Source organism: Mchenga conophoros, linkage group LG19 (assembly GCF_057382185.1).
Source record: "Mchenga conophoros isolate Kocher_MC1m ecotype Shallow Benthic linkage group LG19, M_conophoros_male_GT1.1, whole genome shotgun sequence".
Lineage (NCBI taxonomy): Eukaryota > Metazoa > Chordata > Actinopteri > Cichliformes > Cichlidae > Mchenga > Mchenga conophoros.
The window spans coordinates 15,560,524-15,577,424 of record NC_140544.1 but is presented as its reverse complement, the minus strand read 5'-3'; the positions used below and the strand labels follow the sequence as shown (position 1 = coordinate 15,577,424).

The following is a 16,901-nucleotide window of genomic DNA, read 5'->3' as shown; positions in this document are numbered from 1 at the left end:
CTAAACCAAAGTTAGTATCATATTCCAGCACAAAACTGAAAAAGCAAAGACAGAGCCCTGCATTAGTGAGCTTTGTTTAAATATACTGACTCGCTGCTGCTAAGAGACAGCTCATTTTAAACTGGAGAAGTGTGGACTTATTTGAATTCAGCTAATCACTGAGTCATAATTAGAGGGCTGTGAAACTTCCCTCTATTGTACCATTCTGAGATATGAAAAAGCTTTAAGTAAGACTGAAAGTACTGCTGTATAAAAGTGAAGATCACTGCTCAGAGCCACAACTCACCTTCTGTGCAGCTATAATCACACGGTCACCTAGACGGATTCCCATGGAGGCGAGCTGTAGCCTGGCCTTATCAGAGAGAGCAGGGAGGGACTGGGCTTTCAGGGTGAGGGGCAGAGGGGAGCTGGGTCTGGGTAACGCTTGTCTCAGCAAAGTCCGGAGCTCTTTGGCCATGGCTGCTGCATCAGCCATGTCCAGAGGCATGTCGAGGGGATCAGGCACCACGTCTGCTGGACACTGCCCTTTTTCATTCTTTAACCGGACACAAGGAGAAAAAACAAAACAAAAAAACAACACAGATAAGAGGAATGTTTTACCAATCAGGTAAGAGAATGTTTTAAGCAGAGATTTTGAAAAAGGACAGTCATTTAAATCATTATATCTGCAACTAAGCAGAGCACTAAAGACACCTGCATTGCAGAGGTCATCCAAACGATTGGTTTTAAATTAAAAAAGGGAAGAAAAAAAAAAAAAAAAAAAAGAAGAAGAAGGGGGTGTTAATCCGGACCACCCTCGGCTCCACTAACTGAACACACAGCAGAACACTTTCTCTGACATCTGTTTCAGCTCCACTGGCACAAGGACAGATACAGAAAACCCTTACCACCTCACAGCACATTCTCTTTTTATATATGAGGCATTTATTCACTGAGCTGTTATTTTATGTCCTTTTTTTCTACTTTCTATTTAAATGAGCCAAGGTAAAATCAGTCTTACTTGATTGTTTTGTTTTTTTTCCATACTGTACTTTTTTGTTGCTACAGACCCTTTCATTTTTTTAAGTAAAAATACACTGCATCTTAACTAAATATGGCAAACATAATAATTACAGCAACAATGACATCTACAGCAACACTGTAGCAAAATTCGTCAAGGCAACACCTGCAAACCTCTTAGCTCAACATCACACACCTGCAACTAAACCAATCACTGCAACTGCAACAACTAAACCACCAATTACATCTGCCCCAGAAATGGACCCTCAGTTAATATCACTGAGGAAATAAAAGAGCCAGTTTCTTTAACGCACGAGTGTGAAAGCTTCTATCCCAAATGAAAAGTGTAAACTTACTAATGCGTTATGAATCCATTAAGTGCAAACAGTGTGACCCAGACAGTCTCATTAATGCTGGGAGATGTGTGCAATAAACCGATCCCACTTACCAGAACACTGATATGATATTAGAAACTGCCCAACTGCAAGCACAAGACTGGACGTCATGTTGGTAGGAGCACTGAAGCGCTGAACCTTCTGACAAAACACAGAATTCTTGCAGTCCACTTGAGCAGAAAATAATTGGTTGAACTTGAACTGGTGCTTTTTTATTTCAACAATATCAGTTGGGCCAAGAGTACCTGAGAATGAGGATGTATTGCATGCTGAAGTACGGCTCAGTAAAGAAAGAATTTAGCCAGTCGTTTTTATAGCAGTGAATGAGAACCAACAGTGCTCGACCTACAAACTGAGGCTTATATCTGGAACTCTAATCCCTGCGGGTTAGATGTTTACATTTGGAGGAGGAAAGAGGAGGCTTGTGCGTTGAAAAGTAAAAACTGTGAAATAAAGCAGAAAAAAAAAATACCACTAGCTGAGAACAACAGTGAGACAGCTTGCCAGCTCTCGCAATATCGATCAATACTAATTAAATCAAATGCAGCATAAGCATCACTGATGACAGACTGCTTTCAAAAGAAACTATTTAAAACATTTGTTTTTTTTTTATGTCCATCTCCAAAATGGTCACCATCATTTCTGTATGCTGCACCTAATCGCATCTTATTCATGTTGTCAGGGCAAGAGGCGCACAACATTAGCATTTAGTCACGTAAAGAAACTACAGTCAGGGAGAGCTTAGAGAGACTAAGCAAGCTTAAGTGTCAGCGGAGGTAGGAGGATACGGCTGTGGAGGCGTGACAGACGAGAGGAGCTCATCCAGCACTACGGCGCAGGATTAATTGGGGCACACTTGCATTTGCCAGCCCCTCCAGCAACAATACAAGTGGTCTTTGATAAATATCAAAACCCAGCTTGCCTTTTATTGCTGAGGCCTGTCGCTCTCATGTTGTAACACTGAGCTAAAGTACCAAACAATCAATCTGTCTTCATGTGCCTAGAGTGAAGGCAGCATGCCACAGGACTAGCTCCAGGAAAGAAATGCTTAGCTCAGTGGCGATATCTATATTTAAAGGAGTGCATTTAAAGCATGCAATCTCTCTCTTTTTTCTTTTTTTTTAAAAACAGCTGGGCAACCCTAATCAACTCCCCATGTATACTTTAGATTGATGGGGTAATAAACAGAACAATAATTACCTCTAGACAAGTCCAGTGTATTTCACTTAAGTACCATAATGTAATACCATGCCAAGCTCCCACGGTGAACCATTTTTTAAGCACTGTCACACACTCACCCACTGACATGTGACAAATGCCTTTCACAACTACACAACAGCCATACTTCATTTGTTACGGTTAAATTATGAGATCTTTGAAAGATGCTTTTAATGCTTATGCACAACAGGCAGAATACCTGAAACATATTTGACACTCTCGCAAATGATTTGTGAATCATTGCATTTAAGTGACTTTTTTCTTTGTTGCAATCCTGGGATAGGAACATGAAAGTGCTAATAACTGCAATTCCACCGCTGTTGCAGGAATCAGCATAGCGTTCTCCACATCTTTTCCACACTTTGACCCTGTGATTCAACTGCCGTATGTTCAGGTTCCAGTGTGCATGTTGCCGACACCAGCGCACTTAGGCCTGACCTCCCAGCAGCCCCATGCAGTGTGACCGAGTGAGGAAACGAATCCTTGTGGCGTCATCTTCTTGGGATGTAAACATTGTAGCCCGTCTCTAACATCCCCATTTTATGGAACTGTTGAACAGGCTGTTCAACAGTATGAGATTTATTGCCAAGAAGCATCTTTACAACAAAGAAATAATTGACTAAACACAAATTTCTTTAATTTTTGTGCAAAGTTTATCCTGGAACCAACACAAAAACAAGATTTACTGAGAAAGTAAAATAAAGCTGAGTAAGTAAACACCTTCTGTTATTGTTAACAGCTGAACTTCCCATGAGCTGTATGCTGAAATTCAGAATGTGCAGGGAAACATGTCAATCCACCCACCCAAAATCCTCCACATAGCAAACAGATCTGCAACAGCAGCTCACATTTAATCTGAAACTGAAAGAGAAATAAGTGAGCAGTTCACCACAGAAACCTTTTTCTTTTACTAATGCAAGAAATGATGAGTTGCCACAGCTCTCAATCCATAAGGTATGTAGCAAGGGAAGCACGAAAGGCCAGCAACATTTTTATTTTTCCATCCTTTTTAAAAAATCTTTCCATTGCTCCAATACTCAGTTTGTTGTGATTAATCTCTGCAGTGCCAGTGAAGAGAAATATCAAATTAAACCACTTCCATGCCTGACCTTTACTCAGAAAGAAACTGAATTTCTTGGCTCTGATATCACGAACACACTGCCAGCCAACACCATCATTTTTCAAATGCGAATTTCACAATTTGTCAAACACATGAAAAGTCAATGCAGGAAAAAAAAAGAATAGTACTAAAGGATGTGGCTGATTGTGATGAATTACTCATTATTACAACTTTTCATTTTAAAGGGAGTAATAAATTAATGTTACCTTCTCTGTGTGTTTTTTCCAGGTTGTGCTTTAATTTTGAGTAATGATAACATGACGACATTACAGCGAATGCACCGCCTTACAGAAGATCAAAGCTGCATAAATCAAAAATGGGGGGAAAAAAATACATGACTAATAAACTGATGCTTATTTTTGAATCTCTCCATTTCAAATTCTTATTTATTTCTCCATTATATTTTTGATTTCTTTATTTTAAAATAAGTCAGTGGTCTCTGTATACCTGTTGTGAGCTTGGTCTACATTGCCAGCAAAAAGCTGGATCCCCTCCCAGTAGGTACTGGACTCCACCAGGGCTGCCCTTTGTCACTGATCCTGTTCATAATTTTTTAGGACAGATTTCTAGATGCAGCTGAGGACGAGAGGGTATCAGATTTGGTGGTCTCGAGATCTCGTTTCTGCTTTCTGTGGATGGTGTGTTCTTGTTGGCTTCATCGAGCAATAACCTCACCCACTGAGGTGGTTTAAAGCAGAGTGTGAAGTGGCGGGGATGAGAACTGGCAGCTCGCAATCTGAGGCCATGTTTCTCAGTCACACAGGGTGGAATGCCCATTCCAGGACGGGAACATTCTGCTACCCTAGTTTGGAGTAGGATGCCTCCTGGACGGCTCCTAGGTGAAGTGTTCCAGGCATCTCTCACCAGAAGGATGCCCCGGGCGAGACCCAGGAGATGCTGGAGACATTACGTCTCTCAGTTGGGTAGGGAATCCTTAGGTGAACCCCACAAGGAACTGGTGAGAGGTAGTTCTGAGCATTTCTGCTTGGATTGCTACCCCCGTGACTGGAACCACACTGCTAGTAAATTGAGCTGTTCTAGCTAAAGAACTAATAATAAATAAAAACCCAACAAAATAAATGAAAAACAAACTATTAATAGAATCTATTTATCTCATTTCAATCCTCCGTAATAAAAGGACTGTCATCGTCAGGGTCACGGCAAACACACGGGTCCTTTCAAATAGTGATAAAGATTACAAGAAGAAAAAAATATTGCAATATCGGAGCTTATAAAAGCCGATGCAGCATATCTCTAGAGCCAACTGCCAGCAGCAGTGATGAACCTTAAATAATAAAGCAGACAGAAAATAATCTTCCCTCTGTGGCGTTTTAACTTTTGCTTGGCAAGATAACGACTAAACAGAAACCAAGAAAGCCTCTTGGGTTTCAAAAAGCCAGCCTTGTAATTTCTAACCACATAGTCCATATATCTTGCAAGCATTGCATTCACTCAGTAAGATATAGAGCCTCTGCTCTCATATTTGAGAATGGAAATTACTGAATTATGGTGTGCAGTGCTTTGGTGACCTCCAGTGGGAAAATTAGTGCTTACAAAGACCAGGAACTAGACCTGTTTACAAACAGCTTCAATACTTCTGCAGCCAAAATGTGCAATATTAAAGATAATCACACTGCAAGTTCCAATACAGATATAACATTCTGAATAAAACCCATAAGCTATGACAGCCCATATATTCATGCCAAAAACATTATCTACTGGGACCCTGCTGTGTATATACTTTCGCTGAAGATAACAGCTGATCAGGGCTGTTCAGCAAAGCCCTCAATCAAGATTTAAATGAAACTGAGATGCAACCGAGAGGCACGAAAGCAAACAGAGCAAGCACAAGACATCGAAGTAGTGAATCTATTCAAAAATGTCTGTGAAATCTGTAGTCTAAGCAGCTGCCTTCTCAGGTGTTAGCTGACAGCTGAGTCAGAAGATGTCCATGTGCACAAACAAAAAACCCCCACTGAATATCTAAAATTGGGGGGGGGGGGAAACCTGATAGATTACCTGGACTTTCATACCAAAAAGATTGCGATCTGTCCCTTTTTTTTTTATTCATTTATTTTTTTATTTTTTTAAAAACTGAGCAGGCAGATTTCCTCTGCAAAGATCTCCATCAAATCGCAGTAATTCGGTCTAGCAGTAAACAAAAAGAGCAAAGATTGAATCGCATCAGGAAGGTTTGTAAAGGTGAAAGTGGGAAAATTGTGGGAATCAATTTTCTATCTCAACGGGAGTTATGAATGCTGACATCTGAGAAAATGCATGGGGCAAAAACAGTGTCATGACCACCTACAATCTAATGAAATCCAATACAAGAGCTACGAAACAACAATCGGTCTGTTGAGATTACATTAGTGAATAGCAGGGTCACTCGCATGCTGTTTTTAGAGCAGTTCACAGTGGTGGTGGTGCACTGGGCTGCTTTAAGTCAATGTGGTGCGCTAAAATAATTAGTCTGTTAAGAAAAGATTGAAAACGGGTGAATAAACTGCTTGTTTATTTTACTTTACCAACTAAAGGAAACTAATGTGCTAATGTCGTCCAGTGACATTAAATTAAATCTCATCTAAATTCTATATCTCTCGTTTAAGTCTGAAAACAAAGGTTCATTTCTATATATGGAATATGACTTCCATTATCTATCATTAGCATCATTAACAGCTGTTTCTGATTTGATCCATTTTCTTATAGAATTTTTTATACCTGATGTGAAAAATATTAAATGTGTTTATATTTTTTTGAAAACTTACCAGGCACCAGGTTCCAGAAAGATGTAAGTTTTTTTGAACATTAAGATATTGTCCCATTTTTTCCTTTTGTGAATCTGATGTATATTGTAAATAGTAAATGGATTTTTGGTGGAAGTTAAGATAAAGGCACTAACAGGTAATGTGTGCAAACAAAAAGCTTCCAGGTTGTGAATTTATATCATCACAAGGTTCATACCACAAGTCAGAGCTTGTTTTGTGCTAATGAGTTTGTGTCTGTTTGAATAAGGATTTGTCTGCACAAAGAGTTGTGCATACAGCTCACGTGGAACCCAATAGCACGGTCCATAAGGATGACGCTATACATAAATCGAAACAGGGCATAGTGGCATTCACCTCAAACACCAGAAGTGCAAAGGTCAAAAACCACAGAATGAGAAGCCTTAAATAGCGGCTACAGTGAGAATGTTTTTTAAATACTCGTTTCACATCAGCTCTTTATAAAATATAGCTTTGCTCCTCTCAGTGGCTCACAAGAACCAAGACCAGCACAAGCAAGAGGAACCCTCGGACTGGTTGTTTGTGACGCTGCCCCCTGGTGACAGTAAACAGCGATCTGTAGGCTGTGCATAAGACTACTGCAGAACCCTGTTGGAGCCCCAAGTCACCAAGATGTGGAGGGGTGGGCGTGCTGACCTCTGTGGTCATCTTCAATTTAGAGGTGGGGACAAACTAAAAAAAAAAGAAAAAGTTTAAGCCAAGTTGGGATTTTCTTGACAATATGTTAGTTCTGACTATGAAACAGGAAGATGTAGAAGTCAGAATACTGACAGAAATTACATTTGTTCCTGCTAGGTAGCTGATGCTAGGTGGTTAAATCAAAGGGACTAAGGCACCTCCCTCTACCAGTGAGGGGAAAAAAGGCTAATTAAATATGTTATGTCAAAATAACATGTCAAAAGAAATGAGAAAAAAAAAACATTTCAAATTAAAAACATCTGGACCATGTGTCCTCTCGCTCCTTGTCAGCCAAATCCACAGGAAGCGCTACCCGAAAAATGCATCCACAACCCACCATGTTCACCTGAATGTACATGAATAAACCTTTTCACTTGTCACAGCAGGAGAAGTGGCGCAAATAACCTAAAAATCAATAACATTACTGATGAGTCAGTTGCATTAAGTGCAGTTAAGGTATGTCAGTGAGCCAACAGGCACAAAAGACTGCACTAAGTGAAATATGACCATCATACCCACTTATATGCTTTTTCAGCTATGACAAAGCCGTCTTACTGATCTTAAAACCATGCAATTACCTGACGCATCCGGTACTGACAGTCAAGCCGCAAAGGACTCTTAAATATTGTTACCTTTGCAAGTGCTGCAGATTATTTAAACCATTCTGCACAACTGCTTTACACATGTTATGTGGCATATTTTTCACCTCCTTACGGCAGATAAAGTCTGAAGAGCTCAAATCTCCAACAACACTTGAATCTCAAAGAACTTTGCTGGACTGACAGATTATAGCCTGTGGCCTTCACTGAGGTCATCATAAAACATTGAAATTTTAAAGTAAGGATAAGTATGGAATAGGAAAACAAACAAACAAAAAACAAACAAAAAAAACCCCAGCAAATCATAAGTATCCATGTATAGTTCAGTTAATTTGGCAGCTACAAGGATGGGCTCAGCATATTAAGACTTATTAATATTTGGGTCATTCTTCTGTCAGGAGCATTAAAGATAACACTCTAACATAACAGAAAACCAACCAATACAATAAGTAACCTACCGTCTGCTAACAAAACTTCAATACTAGACTATAAGGTCAGTACTTAACAGACTGGCTGTTATACTTTTAGCTTAGATGCTAAATGTTTTTGTTTGTTTGTTTCGTTTTTTTTAAATGGCTGCTATTTTTAGTCATGTGGCTCGTTAGCATTAATGTTTCTACAACAAATGATTCTGTCATCAAATAAAACACCTCTTAACCTTGAGCATGTAAACTGTGCCTCCATTACTTTTTGTGGAGGAGCTCAGGAAGTCCAGGAGCAGGATAGCCTAATTTTTGAAAACTGAAAAACTTGCATAGAGCTAATCTTTCTATCCATGATGTTGTTCCACCATCATGGATTATAATGTAAACTAATTTTTTTGCTTTTTTAGGGTTAACTATTTTACAAATGTAAGCCAGTCACATGACTACAGCTGTAAATTAGAAGCCTGCAGAGCCCTTACATGTCACCTCTCACTACAATCATCAGCACATCAGGTGGCCAATAATTTAATACATTTAAACCGCTGGGAACGCCCAAGTGGATGTTTCATCCTAGGTTAAAGCAATATTTTAAAAATTCATATCATGCATAAAATTATGACTATTATATAACCCAGTACTAGTTGGGCTTATGGTCAGATTACATCAGTGCAATCACTGAACACATGGTTAATACCAAATTTGGTTACTAATCCTATCGTGTTTCCATTTTTTCCCCCTTATGTTGACCAATATCAGCATACTGGCAAAAAAAAAAGAAAAACAGAAAAAACAAAGATGGCGTTTACTACTGTGTGTCACATCAGTTTGGCCCGAGCTAGAAGTTCACGGGCCCACACTCAAGAGCTACAAGACTTCTTTGTTTACTTGTAAAAAGAGGAAATAATTAAAACAATAGCAAAGAAAAATCAATTTAACACTATGAGTCAACTGGAAATTTTAATTTTCCATCAGTGCATCATTATTTATAACCACAAAAGCACAGTGCGGATCATTTGCTGACTGTAGAAGCAACAAATATATAAATAAATAATACAAGCTATATTCTGAGGAGATCTTCATTTTTTAACATTTATATAACGCAACTCATCAAGCATCGATTCTCGTCTCTGTGACTTAAAATCGAAAAGGGAGATCAATACCGATATGCAATCCTAATTAAATGTAATAATTCTTTGGTCGGTTTGATGAAGGAATTCAATCTGTCAAATTCACAGGATGACTTGTGAGTCTGCTGCTGTGTGCGTATACGCAGAACAACTATGGCACTTACTCTGAACGCAGGATTGGCTCCCAGTTCCAAGAGACACTTGACAGCTGATGTGCACAGGTTGGATGCGGCGATGTGCAGAGCTGTGCCAAAATCAAAGTCACTGCAGGTGGCATCAACATCTACAACATAAAAAGACCATTGGGAGGTTAGGAATACACAGTTATATGGCTTGTGTGGGTGTGTTAAGAATTAATTGACACTTTATTAACTTGCATCATTTTCTACCTGGTGTCTCAAATGCAAACACTGGGTTTAAACATTGTTTAAGCAACTAAGTGTAAAAGACAAACTGAAAACCTGCCCCATACACACACACCCTGCCTTTGTTGAAGTCATTTCCTAATTAACCTGCTCTTGTAAAACCAGTTCTATTGCCCTCACCGTTTGTATTTGAGCAGACTGCTGAGAGCAGAACTGCTGCATGGTTTGTCTGAATAAATTAAGCACCACTTTCACAGCAGAGTTGTTGAGCTTTTTGAAGGCAGAAATCTCAAAGTATGTATAATGAATGCACCAGAAGTCCAGAAACTTTAATAAGTTAACATGAAAGAAGTTTGGACAACAAAGGGGAATTGAGAATGTGGTTTACTGAGTCATCAGACTTGCTGTATCAACCTCAGAACTCCAGATAACTCCGGAAATCCACATCTGGAAACGGAGCCTACATCCATGATTCTGAAGCGTTTGGCAGCTGCTCTCAGGACTCATGATTATTTAACATGATTGCTTACAGTCTTTGGGAAAAAGCAGAAGTTGTTACATTTAGTTTATTTACAATTCAACTGAAAATAAAACTTAAAAACATTCAAACTGAATCAAAACTGCCACTACATGGCAGTGGGCTTTTTTACCGAACGAAAAAAGTAAAAGAAATTGTCAATTATTTTGATTTATTAATAGGTGGAAACCAAATATGGAACTAAATGTGGAGCTAAAATTGATTTCATTAACTGCACAGCACTATCAAGACTTAGCTGATTCTCACAGTACACGAGATTCTGAACTGCCGTAAAATTAATATTCATAGAGAATCTAGGTAAATCTAGGTCCCAGCTACACCGACATCCTACACCAAAAGAGTAAGGTATGCAGAAAGAAATCTTTCTGGACTAACAAATAGATAAAGTATTTTAAGGGTGGAAAAAAAGCAGACAGCAACAGTCAGACATACTGCACCATTTACAGGAAGGAGGAAACTGTGCTTACTGCACACAAAGACCATATGATCCTTGTGTCTCATTGACAAGTCAAATAATCGAATGTCAGTTTTTGCTCAAAGTATTTGTGGAATATTTTTACATTGTGCAACGTGCCACAGCAGAATATAGATTATTTTTGCTAGTGAATTAACAAATTATAGCTGATTGTTAACACTTTCAACTAGATTCAACTGCTGCTAACTTCTTGTTAATGCAGATGTCTACTGCACATTAGTGCAGTTAGGGTTAGACATGACATTTGAACTGAGCATTAGAGTAGGAAAGAAAGGTGACTTGAGTAACATTGAATGTGGCATGGTTGTTAGTGCCAGACACACTCGTCTGAATAGAGCATAACAGAGCTGATCTGCTGGAATTTTCCCACACAACCACCTCTAAAGTTTACAAAAATGTCTGGAAAGAGTGCAGTGAGGGGTGAGAGGAGAATGGCAAGACTGTTATTAGGTGAAAGCAAGACCACAGTAACTCAAGAGCATTTTTGAACACACAATACGTCCAGCATTGAAGCAGATGGGCCACAGCAGCAGAAGACCACACTGGGGTCCCACTCCTATTAAATAAAAACAGGAAACTGAGGCTAGGGTAAGTTGGTAAGCTAGCTGGTTTTACCATTTACTGATTAGTTTGTATTTGTGTGTAATGATGAGAAAACCACACTTCTGTCTGTGTCATTTACTGAGGCAAGTGTTTCATCGAGCACCTTCTTCAAGACACACTGCCGTGAACGACACTTCTCTCGTTATCATTTGATCCAACGCAGTCAACAAGGTTTTATCTGCTGAGTAACGATTTTCATAAATTGGACATCACAGCCGTACGAAAAGAGCGATGATCAATCCTCGTGCTGCCAGTGTACAAGCAGACAATGAGCCGCCAGTATGAAAAGCTAATGACAGGGCTCCTGTACAGTTTCCATTTCAAAAGAACTTCGATTCTTTTACAGAAATAAAAATTTGAAACATCCTAGTAAACTTTTTAGAACCAAATTAACATCTAACAACACTTCATGAAACCATTTCATATTCAAGACCCTACTTTTTCAAAGGCTGGAGGCTCTTTATTCTGATACCTGGAACAGCAGGATGGTAGTATTTATTTTTCCCAGCTTCATTTGTATTTATGTAGTTACAAAGTGCTAAAAAATAAACTTAAAATAAAAAGAAATTACACAGAATTCAGGGGAATTTCATATTTAACAGAAACAACAGAAAAAATAAATTACAAAAAAAAATCCTGCCCAATGAGAGACAGGTAAGAGTCTCAACGAGGCATTAGTGTTTTAAAAAGCAAGATTTTAAGAGATTTAAAAGAGGTTGCCGTTACCCTGCCTTAGATCTTCCACCAGGTTTACTGTAAGAAATCAACACATTCAGTGCCTTCACTTTACACACCAAGAGTTGTCACCCCCATAGGTCCATTCTGAGCCAAGAAAATCCCTGAGACAGGCTGTTTATTTGAGAAAATACAGTCTCTGCCTGTCCTTACAGCTAGGGTAAATGGTAAATGGCCTGTATTTATATAGCGCTTTACTACTAGGGTGACCTTTCATCTCTCTGCTCCAGCTGCAGCTCTGCTCTCACCTCCAGGCTGGGATGCCTGCAGCACCACACGGATAAGCTGGGGCACATCGAAGTACGCAGCGTAGTGCAAAGCCCTCATGTTAGTCCACCGCGAACGAAGGTTTGGATCTGCGCCCAGGGCGAGGAGCTGCTGAGCAAAGCTCGCTGCCGTGTCTGCATCGCCTGAAGAACAGGTCACAAACACAGGTGTTAGAGTTGAGAGGAGTTGTAGTAACAGACAGTAAGTCAGCTCTAGAGAGTGTATTTAAGAAGTGGTTGATGAACAGCTGCACTTACTGAGGTATACAGAATAATGTTCAGCAGTAGAGTGGTCACATAAATTCACACACACATACGTCAGAGTAGATGTCCGTTTAGTTCTACCCTGCAGCTGAGAGTGCTTATTCAACATCTCTGTCAATACTTACCAATGCCTGGGGCTCCGGCCTTGCAGCAGTAGTGCAGGAGGCTCATATCTGTCAGACCGTCTCGATCATTCACACCACAGCCTCTCTTTAGTATCTGTGCAAAGAGAAGATATGCAGTATGTGCCACTAAGGACTTGGTGTTGGCGTGCAGAAATCTTCCATAACAGGTTAAAGTGAAATTAGAGGGAAATTGTGTGATGAATGACAAGTAATTCAAGGCTTTCATAACTCTACTCTACTTAAATCTGGACAACAGGTATTACGTAAACTGACATTGAAACAAGGTATTTATTTCTCAAGGGTGATCAGAGAAAATGATCGCCTTCTTTTACCCTTGAGATGAGTGCTTCTCTGCACAGTTTACTGCAATGCAGCTACTTTGTGTAACACAGGCAGAAGGGATTTGGTGTGTATCTGAACAGAGTCCATAACAATGAAAAAAAATAAATCAGAACTTATATTAATCTGAAGTCCTCTGAAGCTTCAGTTGATTATATTACGACAAAAATAAAAGCGTTACAGCTACAGAAGGGACCGCTGTGAGATTCCGCAGCAGTTGGACATTTTTTTATGTCACCTCATTGCCGATAAGGTCAATGTCCTTCTGAACCTGGGGCACCCACTGCCTGAGGACAGCAAACAGCTCTGGTATGGTGGTGCTGGGATCCAACAGAACCTCCCTGCATTGCGGCTCACTGGGGTCAAAGAAGGAGAACTCTGGAAGCAATGAAGAGGAACAAAAGTAACACGTGTTAAGTATAATGAGGAGTGGGACTGGAAATATTTCTCTCCCGTGTACAGACACGAAGAGAGCATGTGTGAAACTCTGCAGCACAGACGTTTACTACGTTTCTGCAACTGACTGTTCAATCGATTCAGCAAATTACTAATCTTGGGAAATGCCCTTGCTGCCCTTGCAGAGGCAAATGAAAACAGATGTGACAGTAGATGGCCTGCCGTGAACCAAATGAGGCATTAGATGACCCGGCTGAGGCTGAAGGCAAATGGACTGCACTGTGAAAGGCCAAAAGTTAACACTAACTGTAGTCGGCATGACATTTTTTCATAATTTTGTCTCTGTACGCAACTACAGCAAATCTGAAATGAAATACTTTGATTAAAGATTCAACTTTCAGAGGGTTTTGGGGAAAAAAGGCATTAAACATAAAAATTAGACTTTAAAATACATCACTCACCTCAGAAGTAATTGAACAGTCAAGTGTTACTTGACTTCTATTCACCTCAAAAAACTTCAACACAGTAGTTTCTTAAAGAAATGAAACATCCAAGTATTTAAGGACATTAGAGCAAATCAGCATCAAACCTGCTGAAATGGCTTTACTGATTAATTAGGTAAATCAAGATATAGACGATAACAGTCACCATGTTCTTGTTTAAGAATTAATCACTACAAAAGAACAACCTCAATTTGTAACTAACATATCCAGCTACATTATTAGAACCCGGAGACTCTGCATCACTATCATCTCTCTGTGTCAATTTAAGCCATCAACCTTTCTTCAGTCTCATATCTTGTGGCATTTCACAGCCTGTCGATGCTGCAAAGAGAACGCGTTAACTAGCTTGAAATGTCACATAGCTGCAAAGAGAAAGCGTGAATACTCACCACAGTCACTGGGCATGGGTGCAGAGGCCACCTGGTGGATCACTGGCCGCTGATGAGAAGAGAGTCTAGCGCGGCAGCCCAGGACCGTGTCGCCTGCAATGGGCTCTGAAACATCCTCCTTTGTCATCTCCCCCTCAGGGCCTGCGGCTGGAACAATATTAGAAAGCCTATTCTGAGAACACAAGTAGGTCTAATCTCTCAATAAAAGCACACAGGCTACAGCGATGTCTTCATTTGATCTGGCAGTGCAATACAGGGAAATGCAACTTGTAAGCAAAGAACTAACATAATATTAAAAAACATGGTATTTTAATCTGTGGTGTCGCCTGAAGAATATGGGGCAAAGGCGCATTCAAGCTATCACCCCAACAAGACGGGGATTTTCAAAGAATGTCAGCATTTGACTCATAGCACCTCTGAGAGATTACTTTGCCTGCAGATTAGAAAACAAAGGTGAACACACCAAACTACGAGCCTAATCTCAAAAAAGTGACACTGTAATGGGGACACAGGAAGCTTTCACAGAGGAACCTTGGAGGCTGAACTAGAAGCATACACACACACACACATAGGTGTAAGCCTGGGAAAGCAACATTGAGCCTAAAATCTTCCCAACCAACCCTCACTCACTGTCATCTTCTCCTTTATCCTCTTTCTTGTTGATCTCCATACGAGCAGTCGTGCTAAGCTAAAATCAAAAGACACAGACTGGGTCCAGTAGAACATCTAACCAAAATCCTTCCCAAAATAACTCCAAAGCTCATTGACTGCCCCCCTCCTCAATCTCCAATAACATCCCCACTCTCTCTGATTATACCCTGTTGATCCCCTGACTCCCAGGTCCAGCAGCTATTTACAGCTTGTACACTTTCAAGCCAAGGAGCTTGTATGTCTGACTCTCCCAGCTGGAATGTCACTCTCACTTTCCAGTCCTGTGTACCTCTGACCTCAATGACATAGAGTAGCCGAGCGTAACCCCTAGTGGAGGGAATGTGGCCTGTAGGCTGCAAACAAACGGTAGGAAAGTGGTGGCTTTGATTAGAAGGCCTGTCGTTCACCATAAAGGCCAGTATCCAGTTCCCCCTGACAGCAAACATCAGCCCTATTGAAGCAACCATAGGACAGACACTGAATACCTATCAGCCCCAGGGAGAGGGTAGGTGACTTTACACCATGACCTCCATCCATTTGGTGTAAAGGAGAAGAAGAAAAAAAACACTCACTGTCACAATAGGGTTGTATTATCAAATAAAAGCAATTTCTTTAAAAAAAAAAAAAAAAGTATTTGAGCAAATTTGCAAGATATTTGTAGAAATATTTTAAGAAAAAACTCATATTTCATAAGAAAAGGGGCTTAACAATATTAACCACTCTAGAGCCCTGAAACTGAAGCACCCTTTTTTGATTAGCTTGTGGAACTTCACTTCACAGTCTGATTTTCCAACAGCATGCTCAGGTGACGGTCTGACAAGAGACTAATTATTTTTCAGGAAGTTTGAAAACTTTGGCCTCAACTTTCCGAGTCACAAAGATGTTTTCTTTTAACCTGGATGAATTACACATAACTGAAACAATGTACTAACAAGCAAATTCAGATAACTCACATCAAGACAGGAGTCACCAACATTCTCTGTTATCCCAGACTTCTGCTTCAGCCTCAGAGTGCTCAACATTTATAAAAGAGGGCGTTTGATGTGTCATTTCACACATCTTCTGCACAAAGTTGACAGATCAAGTGCTACCTACTTCAGTCAAAAAGTGTCAGAGGAACAGAGGATAGAAGTCAGTAAAAAAAGAAAAAATATAACGTCTAAAAATTCTCTAACGTGCACATTAGCGCAGTCAGAGCTAAGTAAAATTAATTTTACTGACTGAATTTTGTAGTAATTTATTCACAGCAGTTCCAGCAGTGTGAAGCAGACTTGGCAGTGCCAGAAGATTCAACAGGTTTAATGTATAATACATTTTTCTTCAAACAGAACAGAATCTGTATTCCTATTAAAGTGAAAACTCAAACAATCAATGAAATTGTGGCACTTGCAGAAAATTTTAAAAAGAAAGGAATGCGTTTTATACATACAACCTGTTGATTTGCATTTTAACTTTACCATTAAAGGAAGCTGTGAAATTATAGCGACAAACTGTGTGTTTCAAACAGTCAGCAGACGATGCAGAAAATGTTTAACTGTGTCTATGGGGTATTTAATGTTTAGGAAAACTTGAGAAATAATAAATAAAAGCCTGTAGTGAGTGCTAACATTCATGTATTAACTCAAAAGAATAAATTATTTTCTGCAGCATTACTCTCTTGCCATATTTGCAAAAACAATGTTGCTTTTTATCATTTAATTTTTTTGATGATCATTTCTTTAATCTTTTTTATTACATATAATTGCTCCGACTCAAGTGGGTAGCACTTAAATGGCCCATTTTGTCCAAAAGAAGAGTGAAATGGCTTATTAATTACTCTATTTTTGTGAGCATTCAACTGAGTCAGAAAGTCTGGGTTACAGAAAAAAACTGAAATTATCTCTGACAAAGAATTTAGGATTTGCCAAG

At 39.6% G+C, this 16,901-nt stretch overlaps 1 protein-coding gene across 3 annotated transcripts in view; it reads right to left on the bottom strand.

The window, feature by feature from the left end:
* Positions 1-16,901, bottom strand: part of LOC146551953 (CAP-Gly domain-containing linker protein 4) — a 43,750-nt gene that overhangs the window by 24,879 nt on the left and 1,970 nt on the right. Inside the window, exons 1-7 of one of the 3 annotated variants that reach the window (XM_085256967.1) lie at positions 14,973-15,155; positions 14,343-14,489; positions 13,293-13,432; positions 12,716-12,809; positions 12,309-12,470; positions 9,509-9,627; positions 287-535 (exon numbers count right to left, since the gene is read on the bottom strand). In XM_085256967.1, the coding sequence (XP_085113093.1) occupies positions 287-535; positions 9,509-9,627; positions 12,309-12,470; positions 12,716-12,809; positions 13,293-13,432; positions 14,343-14,489; positions 14,973-15,012 (951 nt within the window). In that variant the 5' untranslated portion in view covers positions 15,013-15,155. Of the gene's footprint in view, positions 1-286; positions 536-9,508; positions 9,628-12,308; positions 12,471-12,715; positions 12,810-13,292; positions 13,433-14,342; positions 14,490-14,972; positions 15,156-16,901 lie in introns of those variants that run through there. The other 2 variants (XM_085256969.1, XM_085256968.1) reach the window with 2 other exon arrangements.